This window comes from Rhea pennata, chromosome 7 (genome assembly GCF_028389875.1).
Source record: "Rhea pennata isolate bPtePen1 chromosome 7, bPtePen1.pri, whole genome shotgun sequence".
NCBI lineage: Eukaryota > Metazoa > Chordata > Aves > Rheiformes > Rheidae > Rhea > Rhea pennata.
The window spans coordinates 23,212,226-23,238,810 of NC_084669.1; the positions used below are offsets into that span (position 1 = coordinate 23,212,226).

General features: G+C 37.5%; 1 protein-coding gene across 5 annotated transcripts in view; it reads right to left on the reverse strand.

The window, feature by feature from the left end:
* Positions 1–26,585, reverse strand: part of USP54 (ubiquitin specific peptidase 54) — an 80,890-nt gene that overhangs the window by 35,619 nt on the left and 18,686 nt on the right. For 3 of the 5 annotated variants that reach the window (XM_062579578.1, XM_062579575.1, XM_062579579.1), the window contains exons 3-9: positions 21,533–21,566; positions 18,926–19,829; positions 16,821–16,913; positions 6,445–6,579; positions 3,743–3,856; positions 3,506–3,588; positions 226–331 (exon numbers count right to left, since the gene is read on the reverse strand). In XM_062579578.1, coding sequence (XP_062435562.1) covers positions 226–331; positions 3,506–3,588; positions 3,743–3,856; positions 6,445–6,579; positions 16,821–16,913; positions 18,926–19,072 — 678 coding nt within the window. In that variant the 5' untranslated portion in view covers positions 19,073–19,829; positions 21,533–21,566. Of the gene's footprint in view, positions 1–225; positions 332–3,505; positions 3,589–3,742; positions 3,857–6,444; positions 6,580–16,820; positions 16,914–18,925; positions 19,830–20,109; positions 20,221–21,532; positions 21,567–26,585 lie in introns of all 5 variants that reach the window. The other 2 variants (XM_062579576.1, XM_062579577.1) reach the window with 2 other exon arrangements.

A 26,585-nucleotide genomic window follows, 5' to 3' on the forward strand; every position in this document is an offset into this window, starting at 1 on the left:
TATGTCCAGAGACACTCATAACATTCATAGTTTTCCCCTTCCTATGTTAAACGAAGTACTAAATTCAAACCCAGAAAAAACTATCGTATTGACCCCTTTTAACATTATTGTGAGCTAAATTTTGAAAATACTCATGAGTTGCAAGTACACATTGACATAACCTCCTTTGATTAATCCTCTTCTGTCCTTCTTTCCCTCCACTATAAGAGAACTAAGCATACTAACCGGACAGTTTCGTAAGTCTCCCATAGTGCTGGCATTCTGTAGTAGCTCTCCAAACATATCTGGAGTGGGTTTCTCTCGTCTCTCCAGCATACATATAGCTTGATTGCTTCCGTATAGAGAAAGCATGGAAAAATGTAAGTTTAGTAACAAAATTCAATAACAAAATAAAATAAAAACAAAAAAACACATCAAGTAAGAATATTTAAGTTTTATTTAAATTTTATGACAGTGAAACTTAAAATGCACAACATAAAACTGATTAAATATCAAGAACTATCATAATTTTCCTGTTTTCTAATAAATAATACCCTGATACATAATGTCTGCCAATAATCTAAAGAAAAACTGGAACAAGATGGAATGTTAGGTAGCAGCCACAAGGGGGAACGCAACCTGGGTTTAGAGTGTTCTTCATGCACTGGTCAAGTAGTACCCCTGTTGACAGAGATCTACAAGAGAAAAGTAACCAGCAGTTTCCAAGACAACCTTTTTCAGCTCTGTAACTGCATGCCTCTCATCCAAGAAAACAAACAAAGAGAATTTCTCACATCAATAAAAACTTCAAAAACAAATGAACAATTGATTTCTGCCTTTATCAGATTTAGGCAGCTTTTAAACAAACAGCCATCTACTAAAAGAGATACTTCTCTCCTCTAGAATACAGGTAGTAGAACAATTTCAACGCTAGAGCTACTGCTTTACGCACTGTCTCCTTTAGAGAAAGGTCATGGTGACTAGAAGTGTCCCTCAATGACTGAGAAAAGCAAACATCACATCCATCTTCAACATGGACAAGAAGGAGGACACGAGAAACTGCAGGCTGGTCAGTCTCACTCCAGTCTCTGCGGACATGTTGGACACGAAGGATTGGGAGCAGCCAACACAGATTTACCAAGGGCAAACTGCCTGAGCAACTTGATTATCTCCTACCATGAAACAGCAGTATTTTGTATTAGTTTGTAAATGACCAATAACCCATGTAATGAAAGAAGGCTCAGAGGAGATGGACGCAGGCAACATGCCCTTCAAGTTCAGGAAGATGCAATTTGGTAATCACAACTGTTGCACAGAGAATGAACTTTATTTTAGCACAAAGGGGGCCATAGGTTAACTTTTGTTTTAGATAACCAAACGTAAATTTGGTGAAAATGTTTCTTTCCAAGTTGAACAAAGAATGTGAATGTCTCCCTGCGATTAGCCAGATGAGCATGGGGGAAGCGTACACATAGCTCAGCCAACATAGAGCACAAAACCTGAATGACTAACAAAGGAATTTATGAAGAGAGCAACAGGCCGGAGCTGGCTTCCACCCATGTATTCCTTCTTGGCAACAGGAAATGCCCAGTGTTGTGATGGTTAGCATATCATAGACATTGATAATAACAATTTCACTTGCATTGATTTCAATATACTGCTGTATCACTCTGCTAAAGCAAAAATCCTGTGTAATACCAAATATCTTTAAATTAAACTTTAATATTAAACACTGCACTCTCCATATGGGCAGAATATCTTAAAGAATCTGATCAGAGAGTATTGGACTCTGACATTGTTGTCCTGTTCTCTCCTGCTATATTCACACTTCAGTGATCAAAAAAAAGAACAAAGATCTGAAAAAAGCACAAGATGGCCTGTTTTATTGATAATGATTTTTTCTCATTTATTTATGTGTTGGATGAAATCACAAAATAAAGTGGTAGGTAGCATCACTCTGGTAATATTTCACTAATGGCTCAAACTAGTTTATAAGCACTTTGGGGGGTATTTATGGAAAAAAGGCGGATGTACTTGCTAATGTATTGAATCTGTTGAGGCAGATCCAGAGGCACTGTTTCATTTTCCAGATTTAAAACAAAAAGATTTAAGAGGGTCCACAGAGTCACTGTGGAGGAAGGGGAAGTGCAAGGAATATCACTCAATTTTTAGCAAGATTTTGACACAGTGGCCTACAGCATATTTGTGGCCAAAACTGTGTGGTGTGGCTTGGAAGGGTGGAATACAAGGCAGACAAAAATCTAGCTGGACCTTCAGGCCCATAGGATCAAAGCATTATCAGCAATCTGTTATGAATGGTGCTCCTCAGAGGTTGATACTGGGGCTGATGCTACTTAAAATGTGTTTTAAAAATCTGGTAAATGAAATGGAACACAACCTTATCAAGTTCACGGACGACACTAAACCAGAGGGAGCAGTCAACAGGTTAGAGGGCAGGGCTGCTATTCAGAAGGACTGTGACAGGCTAGAGGAATAGACTCTCACAAACCTCATGAAGATCAGTAAAGGAAAATATGAAGCTTTGCACCTGGAACAGAGTATACTAAGCGCAGCAATACTGGCTGGGCACTGAATGGCTAAGGAGCAACTTCCCAGAAAGCTGACTGGCAAGTCAGACCTAAGTGTTCATCACAGTGATGAACACTAACCAAATACTGGGCTTCAGCGCACAGGTTTAGGGATGTGATTACTCCTCTCTACTCAGTAATCATGAGGCCGCATCTAGAATACTGCGACAAGTTTTGTACTTCTCCACCTCTTTTCCAGTACAAAAGAGATATGGATAACTGGAAGAAGTCCAGTAGAGAGCCATAAAAGATGATTATGGGACTGGAACAGATGACTTCTAGAAAAGGCTGAGGACACTGGGTTTATTTAATCTGGACAAAAGTAGGCTAAGCTAGGGAAGACCTAACTGCTTTCTTCAGCTAAATAATGGGGGTTATAGAAAGACGGTGCCAGACTTCATAGCAGGGCAAAGAGAAAGGACAAGAGGAAATAGTCAAAAGCCACAGGAAGGGAAATTCTGACTGGATATAAGGACAGAGTGGGTTGAGCACTGGAGCAGGCAGTCCAGAGAGATGCTAGAATCTTCATCCTTGTAGGTTCTGAAAATTTCACTGGACAAAATCCTGAGCAACCTCATCTAGCTTTGAAATTAGCCCTGCTTTGAGCAAGAAGATGGACCTGATGTCCACCAAAGGTCTCTCCAGCATAAATTATTTTGTGTTTTTTCTTTTCATCTCTTGCTTCTTAACTCACTGAACCCAGTATTAAAATCTTTTTAAATATGAATGAGTCCTGGCCATCAGAGTTAAACAGTTTCAGAAATATCAACAACTAGGCACACTGATCCGTAGCTAAACTGGTATCTTCTGCTCTACTAAACCTCATGGTCTCTATCATAGCTACCAAAACTAAGAACAAATCGCATTCTGAACACGGAATCTTGTGAGTGCCAGTATAAATAAGCCAATTTCTCTTCCCTGTAAAAATGTCAACTCACCAAAGAGAGGTTGTAGAGATGTAATGTACCATCTGGATGAAAGGCAGTGGATCAGAGGTGGCACCACAGCTAGTACAAACACACTAAAGAAAAAGGAATATATTGACAAGGTTAAACTGGTATTTCCACAGCACAACTTCCTTTTGTGTTTTTTTCACCATGATAACACACACCTTAAGAATGAAAATTTGAAATTGGTACTTGGTGATTTGTGTAAAGTAGATACTATTACCTCACCTGTTCAAACAAAGTCATTGCAAACTTCTGATGTGAAACACAATGTGGTGCAGTGCAAATATCTTCCTTTGTCTCATCTGCAATGTGGAAGTGAATTCGCATTAACAGGTTTTCCTAGTCCAAGAGAGAAAAAAAATGAGAAAGCATTAAAATCAATTAAAACATAGATTAAAAGCAAATTAAGTTTAAACTGTAAGAGCATATCAGATGCAACAAATAATGTTATAGTAGAAGTGCTATTTACAGAGATAGAATGCTCTTGCAAAAATTCTTTTTTTTTTGAGTTGCTTAGAAAACAAGTTGGTATTTCTTTGATATAAAACGTCTACCATCTCTCTGATTTGAAATGCTACAGGAAGTAATCAAGTACTTTATCAGCACAGATGAAGATTCTATAATGATTTTTCCTGACTGTTTCTCAAATATCAATGGGTTTGACACAGTGCAATGGGCAGCACTGCTCTGCAGTTTTAAAAACAGAGAGCTGCCACTAGCTAGCAGTTAACTGCTTAATTCTTCCTTATCAATACAAAGTAACTTCAATCAATTCCTATATAGCACAATGACTTTAAAATATGATAAATAATCTACATTCTAGCACAAGAGGCTGGGGATACTTAATAAATGAAGAAGCAGATCATATTCTGTAAGAAACAAAAGCATTAAACATTTTCTAGAAATTATTTCAGACAACTCCATCTGTTTTTACATTCCCAGGAGTTCTTGTTCTAAGACCTTCTTTCCTGCCATTGATGCCAACATGTATCTGAGGGTGCCAGAAGTCTACCGCCACCTCTTCCAGCAGTAGAGTCTTCCCTATCAGCTTGAGCTACCCAGATGGTTCAGAAGTCTGAAATAATCAGGTCAAGATTAATTATTAGGCAAAATAGCTCTGCCCCACTAAAATTTTCCTTGAACTTTAGAATCTAAACTCTTCTTCTGGTATTTAAAATAAATCTCTGCCTCCAGAGCTGAAAAGGTTAACTAAGTGAAAAGCTACAGAATTACCTCTGCTGTCATTGTGCCAACATGGTTAACCTAACATAAACATGCTTCTGGGGACTCTTACTGCAGTATTAGAAGGGCTATTTGGATCTGCATTCTAAAAAACAAAATTAAAATCAGAAGTTCCCATACTCTAATACATACGGACCTCTGTTCATGTGCTATTTGACAGAGCTGTGGTGACAGGAGCTCCTATGTAGGTAGATTTCATTTGTTTAATTTTGTGGCTTTATTGGCATGATCTATTTCCATTTTAGACACATTCAATAAACTTTTTTATTATTATTATTCCCTGTCATGGTATCATCCAAGCACAGGGTAGCCTGAGGTATCGTAAGTTCATTATCAGTCCATTTAGTCTCGGAGAGAAACCACAAAGTCTGCTTACATTTATCTCATTTATATGAGATAAATGCATCTTACAGTGCAACTGTCAAATTAGGTAGGTATAGGAATAAAAGATTCTTTGTACAGGAAAAACTCCAGTCTGAATGATGCTTTACTGAAGTTTTACCTTGCAGTAGTAAAACCTATATATTTATACTTTAGTTAAGAATTAACATCCTTCTCACTATCCATATACACATATCCTTGGTCACATCAGGGACACAATCATTTCCAGGAGGGGGATCAGCCAATATGTCAGCAAGACAAAATTGCCTTCTGATTAAGTTAAAGAAATTTAAAAGACTAAAAAAGGAAAAGCAGGAAATGGGGATAAGGATAAGATCTGAACAGAATGAAAGAGTTTTAGTACAGGAAGAAAGCAGGTAAAAAAATCTAGGGATACAAGATTTGTGTAAAAGTCATCTCCTAGCCACATAGATGAGATAATCAGCCTAAGTAAAATTGTCAGATGGTTTACAAACAGGGTAAGAGAATTATCTGGAGCCAAACCTTTTGTTGTTGCTCACCTCCACTTACAAACAATTGTGTTGCCTGTGCTCACATTTTATAAATACAGGTTGAAGGGGCTGAATTCGGTCTATTTATTTATTTAGACTTCTCCCTTAGCTAGCATTTATAAAAAGGTAATTTCAGGATATCTGGCAAACAAAACACCCTTTCATTCCTTTGAGGTGATCCATAAAACTAGAACCTTGCATCACTCTTGCAGTGCCTAGCGTATCAGTACAATCATCATGAGTATCCAAAAAATAATAGGGGAAAGAAGAACCTCCATCAATATCTTTATTTATATGAAGGTTATAGAAGCAAGCAAGCAATTTGCAACTATTAACAATTTTGCTAATGCTGACAAAGCCTTTTTGGTAATGACTAGCGTTAAGCGTTTTCACAGAAGAAAATTGTATTACTTCCTTTGACCAAGGACACAATGCTTGTGAGGTTTCACCATCACATCCCATATCTTTGCAGAATTCTGCAAAGCATAGAGGCTTTTTTTTTTTTAATACAATTCCTAGCTACACTTGAGACTGCAAGCAGTATGTATGCAAATAAAGATTTAACTGAAAAATGGATAACACTGGTATTTTCATTTCCAATTCACTAGTGACAGCTCAAACCAAATGCTGATTCCCCACTGAAACGCTTCAAGCAGAGGAATTTCACTTTTACAGGCCACATATGCAAAGTTTGTTGGGATTTGAGAGGAGAGAAAAAAAAAGAAAGAAAGAAACATTGTCTAGTGGAGTTTTGCACCTATGTCTGTCAGACCATCTTTCAATTATACTCACAAAACACTCAGCAGCATCATCCATAATGCCCAGCTGGAAGCGCTGCTCATCCTGAAAAGTCTTTGCAAGAGCAGTGCGTAGAGCATCAGAAGGCAATACCTTTTCACTGCTACATTGAAACTGGTTGAAGATACCCTAGAAGAAAAAGTAGTTTTGTTACTGTATTTTCCCACACAAACTCACAAATTATCTGAAAACAAACAAGAAACCCCTAACTCATTTTAATCAAGTAACATATAAAGTTATTTGTATTGTACAGGAAATACAAGAGAAAATCCTAGAGGTTCCTCACAGGAAACCATACCCCCTTTGTGGTGCTTTCCTTCCTTTCCTTTCAAAGAGCAAAAATCCAAGACAGACATGCTGGAGAGCCTAGGGTAAATTTCCCTCTATGTTATCACCCTTGGGTCTTCCCCTAGATTTAATTCCTAAAGTAAATAAAACAGACACCAAAACTATTCCTCGTTTATTATTACTACCTCTCCCTCTCCAAATCACTCTCTCTCTCCCATCCCAACAGCTTTCTTACACATCCAATAGCTTTCCTCTTACAGTCAACTCTTTGACCTCTTAGTCTTTAACAGTCACAACCTGCTGCTTGCAACATTTCATGATTTTACTGTCCATTAAGTCCAAGAATCAGATGTTGTGTGGGTCAGCACGCTCGTGAGAAAACACAGGACATGAACAGTACCTCCTACATTTGGCCAACTGTTCACTTGCTGCCATAAGCCTGCATTTTCAAATCTGTAACTCACAGATTATCTGGGTATTCATTTGAAAGGAACAGTATTTCTACCCAGATGCTTATCACCTGAAGCGTAGGTTAAATGCATGACAGTTCAGTACATAGTCCCAAATGATTTAAACCTGCTTTCTGACATAAATATGTAGTTAAAAAGATCTTCTGAACAGAGTTATTTACCCTCTTAATTTTCACTGTGTCCCTCTACAAAGACAGGAACATAACTCTCGATGCAAGCTCTTAGTTTTAAGTAAAAACTTCTGGTCCTTATTTTCATACAAGTCCATACTCTGTCCCCTCTACCACTCCATTCTACTTTCTATCTTATTTCATATGACAAGCAACTATCTTCATTGTAGTCTGTCTAAAAGTTCTGCTTATTTCTTCCTATAAGACTTTGCTCACAATTTCTCACATCATCCCCAAAGACTGGGGAAAAACTCCGTTCTTGTTGCAAAAGAAAAAAAGAAAATCATCATCAACTATACACCACTTTACTTTTCTGCCTTCTAAACTAGTCTCACAAGAGGGAGAAAGCCAGTCTCGAACTCGTTTGCTGGTTCGGTTTTCTTCCCAATTTATAACAAGAATCCATACTGGCATTCATCTCTTTATCATTTCTTGTCCTTAATTATAGAAAGCTTCTCACTAGTACTCTTAGAATCTGTAGTCACTGAAAATAAATAAGAATTGATAAAGCAAAAGATTGTTTCTTTCATCAGGAAATGAACATGTAAACTGAGAGAAGGTTTGTCAAACTGCAGTCTCGGAAGCTTTGAAGAAGCCGAAAAAAACACAGAACATAGCGGTCATTACAGAGCCAACAAACAAACCTCAGTGTCTATTCAATTTCTGGCTGTAGGAATGGTAGCATTTATAGTGTTGACAGATTAGACAACACACACATAAAATGCCCATTCTTCTTTACTGTTATTTTTATTTGTAGTGTGGTTAGGCTTATGGTGCTCACTCAGAATCAGAAACCACTGTGCTAAAGACCACAGCAATTCTAATATTGCATTTATTACAACATCAAACAATAATGGGGAAAATGGTAACTAAAAAGGAAGCCTGCCGGGCAATAAATCTCATGCTTCACAAGTTTCAGACAATGCTTCTCCTCAATTATTACCTATCTATTTACACACACAAACACATGTACACATAAAATGGAAAAAAATGAAACTGTTCTTTATGATCTTGACTCCAGTTTCTGTTTCTCTAATAATAAAGTCTCATGTTTCATTAGTAAATTTTTTTCAATGGACAAGAAAAAGTCATAACTCCATCCTACTTCAGCACTTTTCATCAAATAATTTAAGCACACTTGAAAATATTTATGACAAGTGCTTCAGTTTCCAGATCTATGAAGTGACACTGATGGCCAGAATTAATGTGTTTCTGAAGCACAGTCAAGAGACCTGCATGAAGGCTAACCCGGGAGAACTGACAGAGTGGCCAAGACCCAACTTACTTCAGCAAAAGCTCTGAAATGGGTTTGCACTTTTGAAAAGTAAACTAAGTAGAAAAAAAAAATTGCAAGCACATCAAAATGCTGATTTCCACCTTTGAGGTAAAGCTGTACATTATTTCGACTTTCGACACACCTACAAAGAGATCCAGCGAGGAAAAAGCGATCTTGATAAGTTTATGTAATTATTTTTGAGTGATTTACAAAATAATTTAATTGTGAAAGAAAATGCAGTATTTTGTATCACAAAATAATCACAGCTGTCACAATTATTGAAAGTTACTGTGTTTTTTAAACAGCAGAAAATTATGAAACCTATTAGCACAACCAAGGCACACAAATGATTCAGAAGTGTCAGAATTTTGGGAAAAAATTAATATATAAAAATCAAGGCGTAAAAGATCCCAACACTATACAGAAGAATTTTTCTTAGAATTTATAATGGCATAGCACTCGATGGTAAAGTCTTCTTCAAGTTAAGAGGACTAAAAAAATGTCTTAAAACCAGCAGGAAATTACACAGTTTAATCAAAGATCAAACTCTATCATGTTATTGCATACTGCAGTTTGGAGTAGCTCTTGGAACATAATATTTTTAGCTTATAGCAAGCCCAGGAAAAGCATCTCAAACAGAGTCAAAACCACTTGGAACACAGTCTTTCTGTGTTGTCCTCCCCCCCCCCACACACACACATTTCGTTTTTCAGGACAGGCTTTTTCCTCACCTTTTCTCCAAAACAAGTCTTTCTTGTCTCTCTGCCTTGACAGAAAGGTGTGGCATTTCCTGCAGTTTCATCATTTTTAGTTATCTAAGCTGAGCCTCTCCTTAATTTCAGATTTTACCCTCAAGCTATATTGTTAATCACTAACATTTGTCCCATACACAGGTCTGGAAGCCAGCTGGAAGCAGGCCAGGAAAGCACTGCTGCTTCTGCCCCAGGAGTTTTCATGCCACCTGTATTCCAAGAGTTTCTGGAACTTATTAAGAACTGAATAAATGAAAATAATGAGAATCATATACAAAACACTCAAACTTCATTCTTCCAAAAACTTCTCTGCCTGAATTTTAAGATAGTGAAAAACCCCATTAGAATGTCCACAGCACTGGGGCTCTCTCTAAATGTGTGCAGTCAAGTACAAATGAGAGAATGTTTAACAACAGCAAAAAGGTGAAAAGACATTGCTAGAAACCTTATAAACAAGTCTTTTCTATTCTACCAGTTTTCACTAACCGAAAGAAAGTGAGTAGAACCAAAAAAAATACAGGCTTAATAGAACGTCTGAACAACTACTAACATGACAGCAGCAGAAAACAGATTTCTGCACTGATGACCTGTTTGCGGCATGTCAGGAACTCAACTAGCCAAGACAGAGAAAAGCATGAGCAAGGATTTTTTTCAGATAGGAAGTATGCATTCTAGTTGTACTGCATTCCTGAGGTCTGTAAAGAAGCCTATCTCCCTCCGTATCTCCTTCTCTACAGATCTTAAAAGGTCTGAAAAGGGTAGCAGAGTCAGCAGAACTAAGAGGCACAAGCATTCTTTAATAAAAATAGATATTACAAAGGAGGCCATCTAGTCAATCCCCAAGTACTAACTCAAAATCAACTATACTTACATAGTTTATTTTATGCCAACTTGCCAACTAGCTCTCAGAGGCATCCAAATCTGGAAATTCCTTAACCACCCCAGGCAATCTATTCCAGGGCATCATTTGTTCATTACCATTCAAAAGTTTTTTTCCTAGTTTCTAGCTGGAATCTTCTTGTTCTATCTACTACAGGTTTGGGCTTCTGATGCACAGCAAAGCAAGGTCGTGCAGAGTCTGTGCTCTTCCTCGCTCCCAAAATCTCTAGTTTGGGAAGTGCAGGAATCAACACAAACTTTCTAAAGCTTCAGAGAACAATTTAAGCTTTGAGACAAGGACTCTTTCACACACAACTATTCAAGCTGAAACCTGGCTTTCTACTTCAAATTGCTAAAATTCACATGCATGATCATAAAATGAGTTTGTTTAAAGGATTAATATAGTAATTAGCATCTGAAGTAACCTGAGCAATCAACATTTTAGAGTCCTTATATTTTATTTTTAAATATTCCGAAGTTCAAATATCCCTGAATCCCTCTATAATTTACTAGACCTGCTCCAAATTGATCTCTAACAGTGTTCTCAATTCACTGTCTCTCTAGGGAAGTAGTATTCAGTTTATTTGAGGTAAACGGACATCTGTAACATATATCTAACCAGAATGATGGAACAAACCTCAGACTTGATCATATGCACATATGACTCCTTAATCAAGTATGTAGAATCAGGCTGGAGTAAGAATAAATGGATGGCTGAAGACAACAGGCAACAGCTCCCGAATCAGGTCAGTATCTATGTACCGTAAGTTTGAATTCTGTCCTTTGTGGTTTTCTGAGGACTAATTTCTTCTCTTCCAGCATTGTGTAAAAGTTCCTTCTGGAGGGGATACTGTAGTAGTTATAGCAGTGCGAAGTTTTTTTCTCAAAAAAAAAAAAAAAAAAAAAATTCCTCCAAAAATCTTTATTAGTCTTATTTTAACAGCTTCTGCATTTTAGCAAAAGCTACAAATATTAACAAGACCAATCCTTGTCCTCTCACTGGTCAACATACCAACATTATTCTTGCTGTCACTCATCTGGGACAGGATTCTTCCATTTTTTAATCTTTCTCTTCAACTTCAAAAGCATGTTCTTCTTACTCCATTACATTCATCTATTTTTTTTCCTTATCTACAGTACCTAATCTTTCATCCAGAACACCACACTCTCCTCTCCTGATGCAGCTTCCTACTCAGTACAACAACCTGTTTCAATAAAAATTCTGGCTGCTAAGATCATTTTTCTCCTATTCAACCACATCAGCCACTACCCATAGTACTTCCATTAACTCCCATTTCATCCTCACATTTTCTCATGTTATACTTGCCTTCAAGAGCCCAAATATCTCTGGCCTTGTATGGTTTTGAATCTTTGGATTCATTTCTGAATCTCCAAGCCTCATAATAGCAAGCCTCAATAATTCATTTATTCCTTCCATTTATAGCCTTTTTTTGCATTTTCTCTCACATTGTGCCCTAAACATTAACACATCCTCCACCTAATGTAGACTATAAAGCCAGACACCCCCTTGCTACCATCAAAATAAAATAAAATACAGTTTCTCCAAGATTTAGCTAAGACAGTGTCAAAGAAAAAAAAGGCAAAAACACACAGAGTCTACACAGCAGTTAGGTGACAATTTATTAACCACTTGATCAAGAAAGAAAGAAATCAAATGAAAATCATTATTTGCAAGCTATAGTTACCAGTTTGTTAACTCAGGACATCAGGTACTTTCTGTTAATTTATTTGTCAGGGAACTAACTCCAAGTGCCAACCGAAAACAAAAACCAAACAAAACCAAAAACAAACTGAAACAATAACAAATTATTTTACTTAGCTTTGCTACTGTTTTACTCTGAAATACTATCCCGATTTGGAAACAGCACTAGACACAAGGATGAAATCTTTACAACTAATCTATTACTTATCCTTTCAACCATTTCATGAACTTTCACAAGCAATCTCTCCCTTTCACGTACGTGTGGTAATCAGAACCATGAATTAGAGTCATTCCCATTCTTTAAAGCATTCTAATATCCTATTGTTCTCAGTTTTCACCTTAGCAAACGTCATTTCTACACAGAAAATTCACATTCTTCCTGCTTTTGTTGTAGATGACAAAACTGCAAAAAGAACAGCCTTAACTGGAATTTATCAATCAATAGAGCATTCTTCTCTGCAAACAACAAAAAAACACTCTGTCCTCTATCCTGGCACTATAGAGCTCCAAGTACAATCCCTGGAAGGAGAACAAACTCTCTGTGGCATGCTCAGTACAGTGGACGGATTTCCCCCTTCCTGCCCCCCTTCCAGCTGTGATAAACAAACACCAAAGCAAAGTCATGCTCTAGAAAATGAAAATAAAACAGAATACAGGAGACTTCAACATTAATAATAAATCAAAAAGCTGTTTTAGTGTTATGCCAGACATACCACATAGCGGTAAAGACAGCTGGTTTACTGAAAAAAACCTTGAATAATGCCATAGCATCTTAAGGAGAAGTGTTTGGGACTCGAGTACAAAGTCTGCAGTTTTTCCTTGTCTTTTTACAGGTGTTGATGCAAAATTCCTTCAAAATAGCCATCAAACATACGTCCGGAATGATTTCAAGGTTCAGTCTACAGCCAAATAAACACAGCCAGGGAACATGGCAAGTTTTAAAACTAATTCACTTCAGAAATTTGTGCCACAAATATCTTCACTAATACTTGATTTGATATTAGATACATTACTCAACTGTCCCATGATCTCTCATTTTATTTATAAAAGTAACTTAAAATTATAAATACTATTTATAGAGCTAGCTGAGCATTTACAGTAAATACTGAGTATGACATCAGAATCCCTAGAAACAGTTGCAGCAAGCCAAGAAAGTGTGAAAAAAAAATAACCTCTTACAGAGCTATCCACAAAGGCTAAATTTAGTCTAGTGAAGACCATTCTCCTCTAAAGTCAATGGGAAGAGAGGGTCTGCTCTGGAGACGCCTGCGAGGGGAATTAGGGGGCGGGAAGCGAACTCTTCACCCCAAGCATTGCCCCTTCCCAGGCTAGGCTGGGATCTGAACATGCTGGCAGGTTTTGGAAGAAGAGTAAAAACCTTCTTGCCTCATCCTGGCTTGGTCTGGACGGGCATCTCTGGCAGACTCACCTGACAGCACACAAGGGTAATTACCTCTTCCCAGACCCTAACAGGAGATTTTTGTTTGATAGAAAACTCCTAATTCTTGGATCCCCACTGGCTCCAGCCAAGTCTTCTCCCTCATCTTGGCAAAGCCTAAGGCTAAGCTAGGTATTACCCTGGCAGGACAAGCGTTACGGGCTTGCAGAGCAGATGGGGGAGAATGAACAGGGAAGGGAACAGATTACCCTGCTGCACTGGAGCACGAAACATGCTCCTGGTGATGTCTGCGGTAATGGGTGTGTATTAAGCACATCATCCCTCGTGTCTTACACAAGTTTATATACTTGTATAGTATATTTATTAACAAATACTTAAAGAAACAGAAAAGAGCAGTTTCAGAACCACTGACCCACCCCAGGGCAACTGAGAGAATAACTTATCTTCAACAACTTTTTTTTTCCCCCTCCTTTCCTCTCTCCTCTGTTGCCTGCTAAAGGAATTTATGAAGATGAATATCACCACAGTTGGGAGTTATTCCCTGTGAATACTTTTATGACTTGGTATTCTCACCTTTTCAGCTGTATGCAATTACTTTTTTTTTTTTGGGGGGGGGTGGGAATGCACTCTCAATTTCACTCAGAGGTAATTGACATCCTTTATTACACATTTTTATAATAATATTTTACTTGATAAGAACATGGAAATGGGGAAAATTCTCAAATATTTACGTATATGAACCAGTATTTCCCATAAATTAATAAAGGTGGAAACTGGTCATTGCATCAGCCAGAGAAAAACTTAGAGCTGTGAGATCCTTTATCTGAAGTTAACAAGCATAAAGGAATCAGGATTGAAACAGTCTTATGACTTCTACATACTTTTTTTGCTCTTACATAATTTGACAATAGATGTCTAAAAACTTTCTAGAGGTTCTGGAATAGACTTGGATAGAACACACTGAAATTTCCCATGAAGAAGACTGCAGATAGTGAAAACACTAACTATGGCTTCGATTAAAGCCAGTTGGAATTTATTTATTTACTTCATTTACTTACTGGTTACTGCCTATATTCAGAAACACTTCTCCAGATGATTCTTAGCTTCTTTATGCATTACCTGAGAATTTTTTATTGTACACACTTTGTTTTGCAAGGTATAGGAATTCTGTGCACAACTAGATGCAAGTTTTTTGAATTATGAAAAGAACTTGAAGGATCTGGTGCAATGCAACAGCACTGTTGAAAACTATGGACTGTAGCACCTTCTGGTTAAATATGGCATTAGTAAAAACTTCAGGTAGGAAGCAAATCAAAAAAAACACCCTCAAAAATCCTCGGGAGCAAGAGGACAAAGCAATTTTTCAAGAGCTACATGATTTAAAAGTGAACATATGGCTGCAGGCATAAAATTTGTGAATTCTGCCACTCTACCTGTCACTTACAAGTTTAAAATAACATATTGCCCACTTCACTAAGACATCAAAAGCAAGGATTTTATTAACTAAACCAAATATTCTCGTCCTCTTTGACTCAATGCCTGCTTTTAGCGCACCTACTCCAAAGATCCTGTCATCTTCTGGTCTTATTGTAGTGCTTTCATTCTAGTACTGCTAATCCAGATGCATCTTTATGCAGTCTGCTTTTCACTACTATTTCCACAAAGTTTCATCCTCTCCCTTTTCATTCCTCCTCCCTCCTTTTCAAGTACTGTCATTCAAAACAAGTTTTCAAACATTATCTTTAAAGTAAAACTTCACAACTCTGTCTCAGAATACAATCTACTTTCATTCAAATGGCAGGACCTGTCCGACCTCCTGGAATCTTCTTGCCATACCTTGCTGCTAGGTTAAACCCTAAAACATCCCAAACTTATTTTCACAATAATTTCCCAAATCCTTTTCTCTCGGTCCTCTTCTTCTCATTTACCAAACAAGGTAAATGCAGCAATCATCTTGTGATACTCAAGGGCATGATCTAAGAATTACTTTCAACTCATTTACCCCACTGAACTCAATGAACTCAAATCAGATCCTAAGTCCTGCCACTTCTTATACAGGAAAGAAAGGATTATATTCCATCTTTCCTTTGTCTCCATAGATTTATTTCTCACTTAGGCTGTGCTATCTTACTCCTAAACTATTGTAATATCCTTGACAATACTGCCGTAAAAACCACCCTGTCTCATCATTTCAACAGATATGCCTTCATAGCTTCCTCTTCAGAAGGGAATTACTTACCTTCTTTCACATCTTATCTTAATAGTCTCGTCTTTGCTCTTCTTTTGCAAGGAAAGATCCCTCAGTGAGGGTCCAAATACTCACTAGATAGCTTTCATTTCAAGCCTGTCTCCGCCAAAGCACCTTAAAGTCACTTAACAGTAGCAAGACAGCTAGTATACTATAAATATTGTCTTCAGATGTTAATTTAATCCTTGCACTCTCCCTCTTTATTTTGCCATATTTATAAAACATGCTGTCTGTCTTTTTTATTACTGCACATAGAAAGCATAGCACAATAAATTCCCCCACAATGCATTTGAATATTTTGCTTAGATTTTACAACCCATTTGTGATCAAAGAAAATGCCTCAGTTCCAGTATCACAGAGGAAAAAAGAAAAAAAAATAACTGCTGAGGTAGATTTAAAGCCAGTATTTTCAGCAGGTTTGGATCACGTCTGTTTCTCCCACCAGATTAGATGGAGCTGTGGGTTTGCAGCAGAAGAATTTAAAGAGGAAGGCACAAAAAACAGGCACTGAAAATTACTGGAAGGAGATAAATGCATTTATCTAAATACATGAAGTCAGCCCAGAATCAGAGGTAAGCCAGCATCTAGCTCTTTCTGTCCAGGCAATATCTATGACAGCTAGTTATTGTATCTGGTATTCGCTAAAACAGACGCCACAAAGAGCAGTTCGTTTAATGCAGACATCAATATTTACAGTGCAAAATACCTCCTAGTCTTACATAATCAAGTTTTGAACAGAAAGGCTTAAAGTTGACGTGCTGACAATAAAAGCAGCTCTTAAGGTAAAATCTGAACAACATACTGACTTTATATGGAACACATAAATATATAAACCAAAAGAAAAAGAAAGAAAAACTCCACACCACCGGAAACAAAGAAAAACGACACTTCAGTGGCTGAACTAATCTTTCAGACAACAGAGGCTCACAGTGACACACACTCAATTGATGAGACTCCTTTTATCTGAAGTTTTGCATAAAATACTTTCGTAATTTATTGGATGATCATACTGAAAAGACAGTACTATCTAAAAGGGTCTGCAGGTGGTATATAATCAGATATACCTTTGCTGTTATCAATTTCCACATGCAAGTTTAATTAGTTAAATATTGGAAATATTTCTGTTTGCCCAATCTTTTCTGTTTATTTATTTATTTTTTTTTACCTTGAGAGCACAGAAGATGCAAGAATCACCCATACATTTGTGTGTTGTGATTTGTCGGAAACTGCGGCGAAAAATGTCCAAGTGCCAGAGAACCTGCAACACACAAAAAAGTACAACTTATTTTATGAATTTATAGAATAAAATATCGCATACACTTTTGACTAGAATTACACACGCTAAATAACTGCAGAAGTACATTAAAGTCAATGAAATCACTTTTAATAAAGTATGCCTTTTATCCAATCACAAGTTGACATTTTCATCTTTCCTCTTCAAGAACTGTAGCATTCATACACATTAACTTACAACAAGACCTCCCTTTGAACTTCTCTCTGCAAGCTTTCAGATGAAAAGCACGGTTCTTTTTCTGTGCAGCAGTGCCAGCTCCAACAGCACTTGCCGCAACTGCTCACGCACACTCGTGCCGCGACACGTGGCCGTGTGGCCACACCGCGAACCTGAGCCCTTCTGTCAGAGACACCCACAGGGACCCAGAGCCCAAGGCACTGGGACGCGGATCCGTCTCGTCGGCAGCTCCAGCCTTTCGACCGGATCGGCAGTAGCACATACCTCAACAAGCTCTTGCAAGTGAAACCAGCCAAATCCTGAAATCCACCACGCATGACACTATTAGAAGTACATTTACATACCACGGATAAGTGGCAGATTTCTAACCCTAGCCAGCGTGGACAGTTATTCTTTCATCTCAGGATAGGTATTGTGCTAAACATCATAACACGCAAAAAAAAAGGACAGCCTACACTGAGCAAGCAACAGAGGCAAAGCTGGCTCTCATAGTGCCAAGTTTTCTTCCTAGCTTTACCACTGAATCTGTGCAACCTCAGTAAGTTATTTAAATTTGTATCTGTAGCTTCATCTACAAAATAGCAATAATACTGACCTCTGAGGTGTTTTACAATCAGCTATTTATATCTATATACACTTATTGCTACCTAATTCAGCTTCAACTAACAATAACAGGACTTCCCTGCAATGTGCAGCCCTCAGTACCCACCAGCCTTTGGTAAGGCAGCAAACTGCATTGAAAAAAACCCTGACCTAAATTGCACTGTGCCAGGTTCCAGAGAGAACCGGAATGGTCAGCCTGACATCCCACTAAATGCTTCCTTCACAGAAACAGAGGGCCTCAACATTTTATTTCTGATTAATTTGTCCAAAACAACTGTCCAGAAAAAAGCATTCTGAAAAACATTTGCACTGTTTCACAAAGTGCTTCCAGCTGTAACAGTTTGTAAACGAGTGAAATGCAGAGCATAAATGTCATGTAAAATTGTATTCAAAAAAAATACATGTATTGAGTATTCAATCAAGTAAATGAACTTTTTTCCCAAAACTTTTTTTTTTTTTTTTTTTAAAGAAATATTTAGTATTAAGGAACAGCAAACAGTCAAGAGCCTATCAGATTAACATTTAATATTAAAAATTTTAAGATGAAAAATACAGAAATGCATATTTTTAGATATACGATTAGCATCTTGTTTTTTTTAATTCAGCTTTGACTACAAATATCATTGATATCCTCTCTCTCTTGACATTTAGAAGTAAACAGTTAATACAGAACAGTACATGAAGGTCGGGTTCCAACGCTTTCACCTTCGTGTAAGGTATGCTGCTGCATACCTTACTTAAATTTACTTTAAGTAGTAGACGTACTGCAAGCTGTAAGTGTTTTACTATTTTAAAATAGTTCTTGTATTTAAAATGGATATATTTTTATCTGTACATGACATATTAAAAGTTCACACAAGTAGAAAAAAATTAAAGTACATTAAATGGTAACTATTCAAAAGTTGCCAGTTTCACCATGAAAAACTGAAAAATGTTATTTTTTGCCCTTTAGCTATCAGTTACAGTAACACAAAAAAGTAGACACTTGTCCTTTAACATAACTCCAACTAAAGCAGCTCAGGATTTCAGCTCCATTCTGTAACACAACTAACCTGCATTTCCAAATGTAGCTTTATTCTATTGAGTCTTGCACACAGTTTTGTAGTCAAGCCTGGCTTATGCGCAGCTTAAGAAAATATTGCAATAGACAGAAAAAGATGACAAAGACAGAAACATTTTACATTCTGTGCTCTTACCTGTAATGCGCTATTCAGGAAGCAACTGTTCTGTCCTGGTTCGTTGCTGAGACCTTTACTGGGGGCTATCGAGGTTGTATTTCGTGGAGTAAACATACCCTGTACATTCCCCCGACCTACAGAAAAATAGTTTTTTTTCCAAGACATTTTCCAATTTTAGCTGTAGAACACGCAGGTTTTGGTCGGCAGAGTATTTTAGCGGATCAGGCCCTTCCCTTCTTTCATCAAAGTTGAAAGCAGAAACAACATCCACTCGTCTTTCAATTACAGTTTAAACAAAATTTATCCTTTCATCAGGACACAAGCAGTTTGTTTCTTTTAAATCCAGCCTAGGATGCTATTCTTCATCTGATGTTTGTGTGTACAAAAACCTCCTTTACAAGCAGCCACATACAAAGTTTGCAGAGGGAAGGAATCCATGGTCTTACAAGATCATCTGTTATGGTATTTCTCCCTTTTCCAAACAGGCAGTGACTTCAGGGAAGAAATGGCAAGTCACTGGTCCCAGGACCAAGAGGAGGGAAAAACAACAGCTACCTGCACTCCCTACACCTCCTTCTGCCTCCAATTAAAAAAAAAAAACAAAAAAAAAAAAACCAAAAAAACCACCTTTTCTAATCCTTTTATAATCTTCCTGCAGAAGATGGAGAAAATCCAATTAGTTAGCAGAGAAACTGAGCCCAAAATAAAACCTTTGCGGCTCCCATTCAGTCGCTTCTATCTCGGGTGATGAAAAAGGCATTACCCTCTCAGGGAAAGGGAAGCAACTCCAGAACTTGAGAGCGAAGAGCTTTAAAACAGCAAAGCGTCTCTGATACAGTTCTTCTAGTTCTGCGTGCAATCTTCAGAAGTTTCTTCTCCTGATCCTTCTTTTGCAATTGGAATGCCCAGCTGTGCCAGAAAGCTTGAGAGAGAGAAAAATAATCAAAGGCTTGCGTCATTTAATTACTCTCTTGGTTTTGTGGTGTTCTGCCAAGACCAGTGTTGCCTCACCTCCCACAATACACAGAATCTCCAAGACAAAGCAAAAATTATAAATCTTCCCCCACCCAAAAAAACGAATAACAAGCAAAAGAAAACAGAGTTCTGAGAACAAATATGTTAGAGGGCTGAAATCTGTTGGAAGGGTTAAGAAGGCATTCTGATTTAAAAACAACAAAAAAAATCCCACTACTCAAACTCACAAATAATATTTGCATGAACTTCATGCCAGTTTTCTTATACATCCTTTGCAATCTTGAAGTACAAAGCATAATTTCACTTCAGCATAAATTTCTTCAAGATCTCCTGCTAATCTGAAAAATAGTAGCAGGCTTTGTAATTCCATGAATGCATGTCACTATATTAATTGTCCATCCTCTAACTGGAATTTTGCAGCAGCTCTGAATTTGGAACACTGCGAAGGGCAAGTTACATGTTTCTCCACTGACTTAGAAGCCCAGAGCTTTCATCACAACAAAATAATTTCCAAATTTTCTTCACCAGAGAAGGTGCTTGTCTGTATCAAAAATTACTTAATCTAGGCACAGGGAAGGTATAACTTCTTCCAAAATACATTGATGCTTCTGAAGAAACCAAACCAATAATTCAGAAGAATGGCTCTTCTAATCACAAGTGAACTTTATTATTCACTTTTGCCCTCATTTTACAGGAAATGTAAAAAAGAATTTCGTCTAACAAATTCCAATTTTACCCATCTAGGGTGAACAGTGGCAAGAGTCCTATAGAAACAGGAACTCCAGGAATTTATGGCAAAATTAAAAAAAAAAAAAAAAAAAAAAAAAGGGTTCTTGCAAGAGTAGCTCATCTATCTTTGCTTTACAGACAATTACATAATATTTTCTCATTCCCAATGACATTTCGGATTATCTCATTATTGGTAGACAAAATAACAATTGAAAATATCTATTATGACTGGCCTGAACAAGAAGATACTACTCCTGTTCTGAAGAAGCAATTGCAACAGGAATTCACTACAAAATACATACAGGTAGAATCCACATATCAGCAAAAAGTAACTCAAAGAATAATTCCAAACAAAGATATTCTGCGAATTTGTGAAGGCAGGTTATTCACCCTCCTCACAATTATAAATTCTTCACCTTCTGCCAAAATATAGACAGAATTTCCCCTGCATCTAAGAATGTGTTACAGCAGCCAAACCCATTCTCTTTTAGTAATTTTTTTTGCACTTCTATTAAATGCATTCTGCAAGTATTAATGAAGTCTCAGCATTGCTACGAGGCAGGCAAATCTCTATTTACAGATGAATACTTGGTTCCCAGTGCACCACACACGAATTTCAGATGCGCTTGCAAGCCTGCCGACACAGAGCATTATCATGCCAGTCGTGCAACATTCCTGAGCGCTGAACATATACAGGATTCATTTCAAAGCAGCTTCAGCCTCCACCCCCTCTCCTTGCTCAAACCCTTAATGAGCCACGAGTCAAACATACTGTGTGAGGTAATTTAGTTTCAAGCAGCAATTTAAGGCTCCCTGTAAACCAACACTACTTGCAATAGGTGCAGCAGCCAGGCTTGGGCAGCAAGAGAGCAGAATGCAATTTGGAATGAGCTGAGGCAAACACTCAGGGTTGTAACTCACAAAGAAAGGCCTTTTCTTCTCCTTTCCACAGCATCTATGAAAACACAGAAAATACAATCCAAAACATGCCCAAAGATAAACAGATGTGAGCAGCACCAAGTGTGTATTTAAATTCAGAACAAGATTCTGCCCTCAAAAGAGTGTCTCTATTAACTGGGACAGCTTGGCTTGAAAAAAATAAAGTTAATACATTTGTCTGTTGATTTCTGTTGTCTTGAGATCAGAATTTAATTGGAGGCTTTGCATTTTGCACACCATCACAGTAAGACAGTGGCAGGATGGCCAGGTGCCCTGCAGGACTACCATTACTGGATCTACACAGGTCTAGCAGCACCAACTTATTTATCCTACATTCTCTATGCTTCTGCACAAGAGTAAGTCATTTAGCCATACAACCTTCACAGAATTAAGAGAATAAGCAAAAAAATATTTATTCTGATCAATAACTGGTTATAATAGAAAGCAGATTCCTGGAAATAAATATCAGTTTTTTTACTTCATCAAGCACTAACCATTATACAATAACTACAAAATGGAATTCTAATTAATTTGAAATATATATGTAAGACAATATTCACACAGATTATGTATGGAACCACTTAGACACTCTGTTCTACCGTAAGAATCACAAAAAAAGAGAAAACAAAAGGAAAAAAAGATCTATGTAAAAAATAACAATCATTATTACAATTATCTGCTTTGCTTTCACCACCTCTGGCAGAACCACCAGCAGGAAAAAAGCTAACCCTTATGTATTTTATGATTATACAATCTTATAAAACATACACACGAGCACACAAAATACAATTACAAACAATAACAGTGACTGGTAATGGAACAAGAAGGGTACTGCTGTGAAAGCCTTTCAGCAGGTGTTCCCCAAACACGCCATTTCTCCCAGGTATTGTGGCTAAACAGCCCCAATGACAAAACTAAAGAAAAGAAAAACAGATTTACTTCCTGAAATGAAGTCACAATAACACTTGGATGCTATACATCACAAACTCTAGAGAATTACATAGTGAAGTGAGTAAAAAATATTTTCATGTATTATTTCCGATTAAAGAAGTTCTTGCAAGACTGTTCCCCTATTAAGAATACATAAAAGGCAACAGCTTTGTAAAGAAAACCCCTACGATTTAATTGCTGATGGGATTTCCCAGTCTTGCACAATATTTCAATATTAGATCACAACAATAGCAGCTCCATGCAACTCTCATATCTTAAAACCAACAAAAACAAAATTAAGCCAAAAAATCAGATGACCAATTCAAAAGCTGTAGCTACAGTATGTCCTAGTGCCATCTTGTAAGACTCCAGGAAACTGAGTTTTAAAGGAAAGAACAGCATTACCACACTTGACAAAACTGTTCTCACAGAAAATAAAAAATGTTCCTGGTTTGTTGCTCAAAACACTACCTTAGAGACACAGCCAACTGAGGCAGATAGCCTAAGAAGTTTTAATGTACTTGAATTTTATTCTATCAAGAATACTATCCACTGGAATAAGGTACAAAAATTAATGTAGTCAGCATGATTAAAGAGCTAACTCAAAAACAGCTAACTATATCCCTGAAAAATTGCAGATTATACATTCTTTATTATTCTTCTTATTATGAAGAAATATGCAAAGAACATACAATAAAGAGATACAATAAGTGAAAATTCAGAGTTCTAGACCTTTCCTCAAATTAATCTAGCCTTCTCGCTGTTTGTCAACAGTGATCTGATGGTGGCAGCACTTCCAGCTATGGAGACCAGCTGGACGGACCAAGGAAGAGCATCCGAAGGGCACCTCTCCCACCGCATCCTCGGTGGTCCATTCCCTGAGTAAAGCCATGGCTCACCTTGTATCTCTGGCCTGAAGAAACATGCCAGCCCATACCAACAAACTTAGTATTTCAAGTAGCATCCTTCTTTATCTGATGAGGTCACACTATTACTGTTCATTTTAAGGGAAAAAATTGTAATGCTCCCCCCTCTTATTTCAGTTTCCTGTCTCTCCACACATTTTAGGCTATTACTTGAGGAACTATTCCAGGAACACGACTGAATTAAAAAAGAGTCACATTCAGAAAGGAGCTGCTTATATCTATCACAAAGTATAGCTGAAAGACCATTTAGGTTTGTTATCACATTATTAAATAAGAGCAGAGGTCCTGAATCTGTTTATATTTAGTGATTTCTATTTGTGAGGACACTTTCAAAACGCAGAACGAATTAAACACTTCAATGTAGGAAAGAAAGATGGACAGAGACAGAAAGACTGTGAACAGGGTAGAGATCTTAAAGTCAATATCCTTAACCAAAATCAGCTACTTCACTGCCAAAGAAGGGAATACAACTTTCTAAGAACACCTCACCTTTGGGGGATCATCATCACCCTTTAGCTAGAAATATTGGGCAGACTTCGTTGTGCACCTAGAGGATACTAACAAAAGCTACAATTATTTCCATTCGTTTCTTTCTCCAGGAAAAGTTTTCGTGATAAGGAAAATGCTTTATGTATGCCTTTTGTCAGACATGATTGCTATGTTGAGAAGAGGAGGAAAGAAAACCTGTGATGCTTTTGCCGTCAAGCTTGCATTTGTTTTTCATTTCAGTCTTCTCTTCAATACCTTCATTATCAGGCCCAGTGCTACCTTCTGTTTACCAAGTAGAACATGGACTCGGCAATATTTGACAGCTCCACTGATGTCTACAACAGGATTGTACTAACCTTACTTATTTTTCTTTCTCGTATGGCAAAATTCCTGATTGGTAAAATGCTGTAAAAATATGACAAAGCTCTGAGCAGCAACAACACAAGGCTAACACCCCAGAACCATGTAAGAGAATAAATGCAGTATTTGTCTAAATTATGATAAATTATCTTTTAGACACCAGGCAAACATTTCCACTTATCAAAGGCAAGGCATTTATCCAAATGTTAGCTTAAAAGCTGCTAATGAATATCATCAGAATGATCTCGGGGTAAAGACTGAAGAAAAGCATTCCCCAAATCCACAGCTGGACTCCTTTACAGCCTACAGGTATGACAAGCCATGCAGATGCCTCCAGGTTTCACAGAAGAGACAAGGAAGGCCCTTTCTACAAGAGACTATCTCAAGATAATGGAAACGAATACTGAAGGGACTAGACAGAACAGTGAGTAAACCAGGCTAACATGTGTCCTCGACTAAAACTGCAGTAATTTCTATCACTACCACTTGTATTTATACAGCCTACAAACCTCTATAAAAAACTGTAAGCAGGACACTGAAGGGGACAAAGAGCTTTTGGGGAATACAGCTCCTTTAAGTGGCAACACTGGCATTTCTGAACTAGTAAACAACTTATTGCTTTTAACAGTGTTCAGAGAGAGAGAAACTCTGAGTACATTTTTTATGAAGAAAGAATGTTTTATATTGACTTTCCAAACAAGCAAATAACCCGTAAAAAAATCCACTATGTTCCTGCTAACTGCTCAGACCAAAAAGGGCTGTGGGGAGACAATGTCCTGCAGAATCACACAAAAGCAAGACTCTGCAAGCTGCAGAGGTCAAGCAGCTTTATACTACATGAAGTTTGTTCATTCTTTATAGCAGGCTGCATTTCTTTAACTTCTTCAACCCAAATGCTCACGTACATATTACAAAACTACAGTAAACTGTGTCTTAAAACAGTCTAATGAAATACTGTGAAGACTTATCTAATCTGAACCATTTGATTTTAAGCTTGACAGCCAGCCAAGTCTTTTTAAAGAGCATCTCTCACAGTAAAAACACAGCAGAAAGCCATTGGTTTTGAACTCCAGAAGGTTCAGTGATGGTGGCGGGCTGGAAATTTCCACCTACTCCAGCTCCAAGAGAATCATTCTAGGATGCTTCCCAACTGCTTGCAGATGCTTCTGGGGGTTAGCAAAGGCTTAGCTGTCACTTCTACAGTCCTTCTCCAAAGCAGTAAGTCAGCTGATGAACACTCGTCTCCTGTTCAAACTTAATTTCACACAGACTTCTATTTAAAATAGAGAAGAAGTATGTCACTTATCCCATATAACTACAATAGAGAGAATTAGGATAGCCAGATACAGATTTTTGTAACACAGATAAGTGGACCCAAACTATCCAGTTGTCTCTTAAATAATTGGAAAAGTTGTTAAAAACCCATCTACTCAATAGCTTTAATACAACATGACAACCACTCAAAGGTAGGTAATAATAATAAAAAAAAAACAAAACAAAACAACAAAAGAAACCCACAGCTCTGAATATCTGAAAGGGAATAGCATTACAGCCTTTCCTGATGAAATCTAACAACTTAACCTGCAAGATGACCTCAAAATTTCTGGAGGAAAGCATCTCTCATTAGACAGCGCGAATTACAAGTGCCTAATGCTGAATAACTGAACAACAGCGGCTTCTCGAGAAGACAAAAGCCAGAGAGATGAGATCATTACTAGAGACGTAAAGGCCACATTATTTACTTTGTGTGGTGCTTATCGCAAAAAAACACTTCACTCCCCAGATAAAACCTTTACTCATATCAAAAACACTGTACTAATAACCCCTGATATCATGCATCATGGGAACTTTCAGTACATGTATTCACCATGGAGGTTATCAGAGGGAGACAACTCCACCAGTTGGCATCCTAGGTCAAAGCCTTCCAGGACCTGCTTGCTCACCCTTCAGTTATACCGATATAAAACATATATCCAGAAGATTTTGTTACCTCAGCAACTTTGCTCTGATAGTTGAAGTGGGAAGGATTTTACAGAACGACGAAAATTTAGCTAGATGGAAATAAATTTAAAAAAATTCTAAATCTTGCATGATAATAAAAGCAGGTAGCTTAAAACACCTAGGTGGAAGAGGACTTCCGAAGCAGTTACTACAACATTTTGTATTACCTTCTACATGAAATCTCAGTTTACTCTCGAAAGACTGTATTTAAAAAACTCTATCTTTTCTGGGTTTGGTGATGAACATTTCATAAATGCAGAATGAGGAAGGGGTTAAACCAGTTTTTAATGCTACTCCATAAGGAATTTTTGGAGTTAGGATAAAAAGGA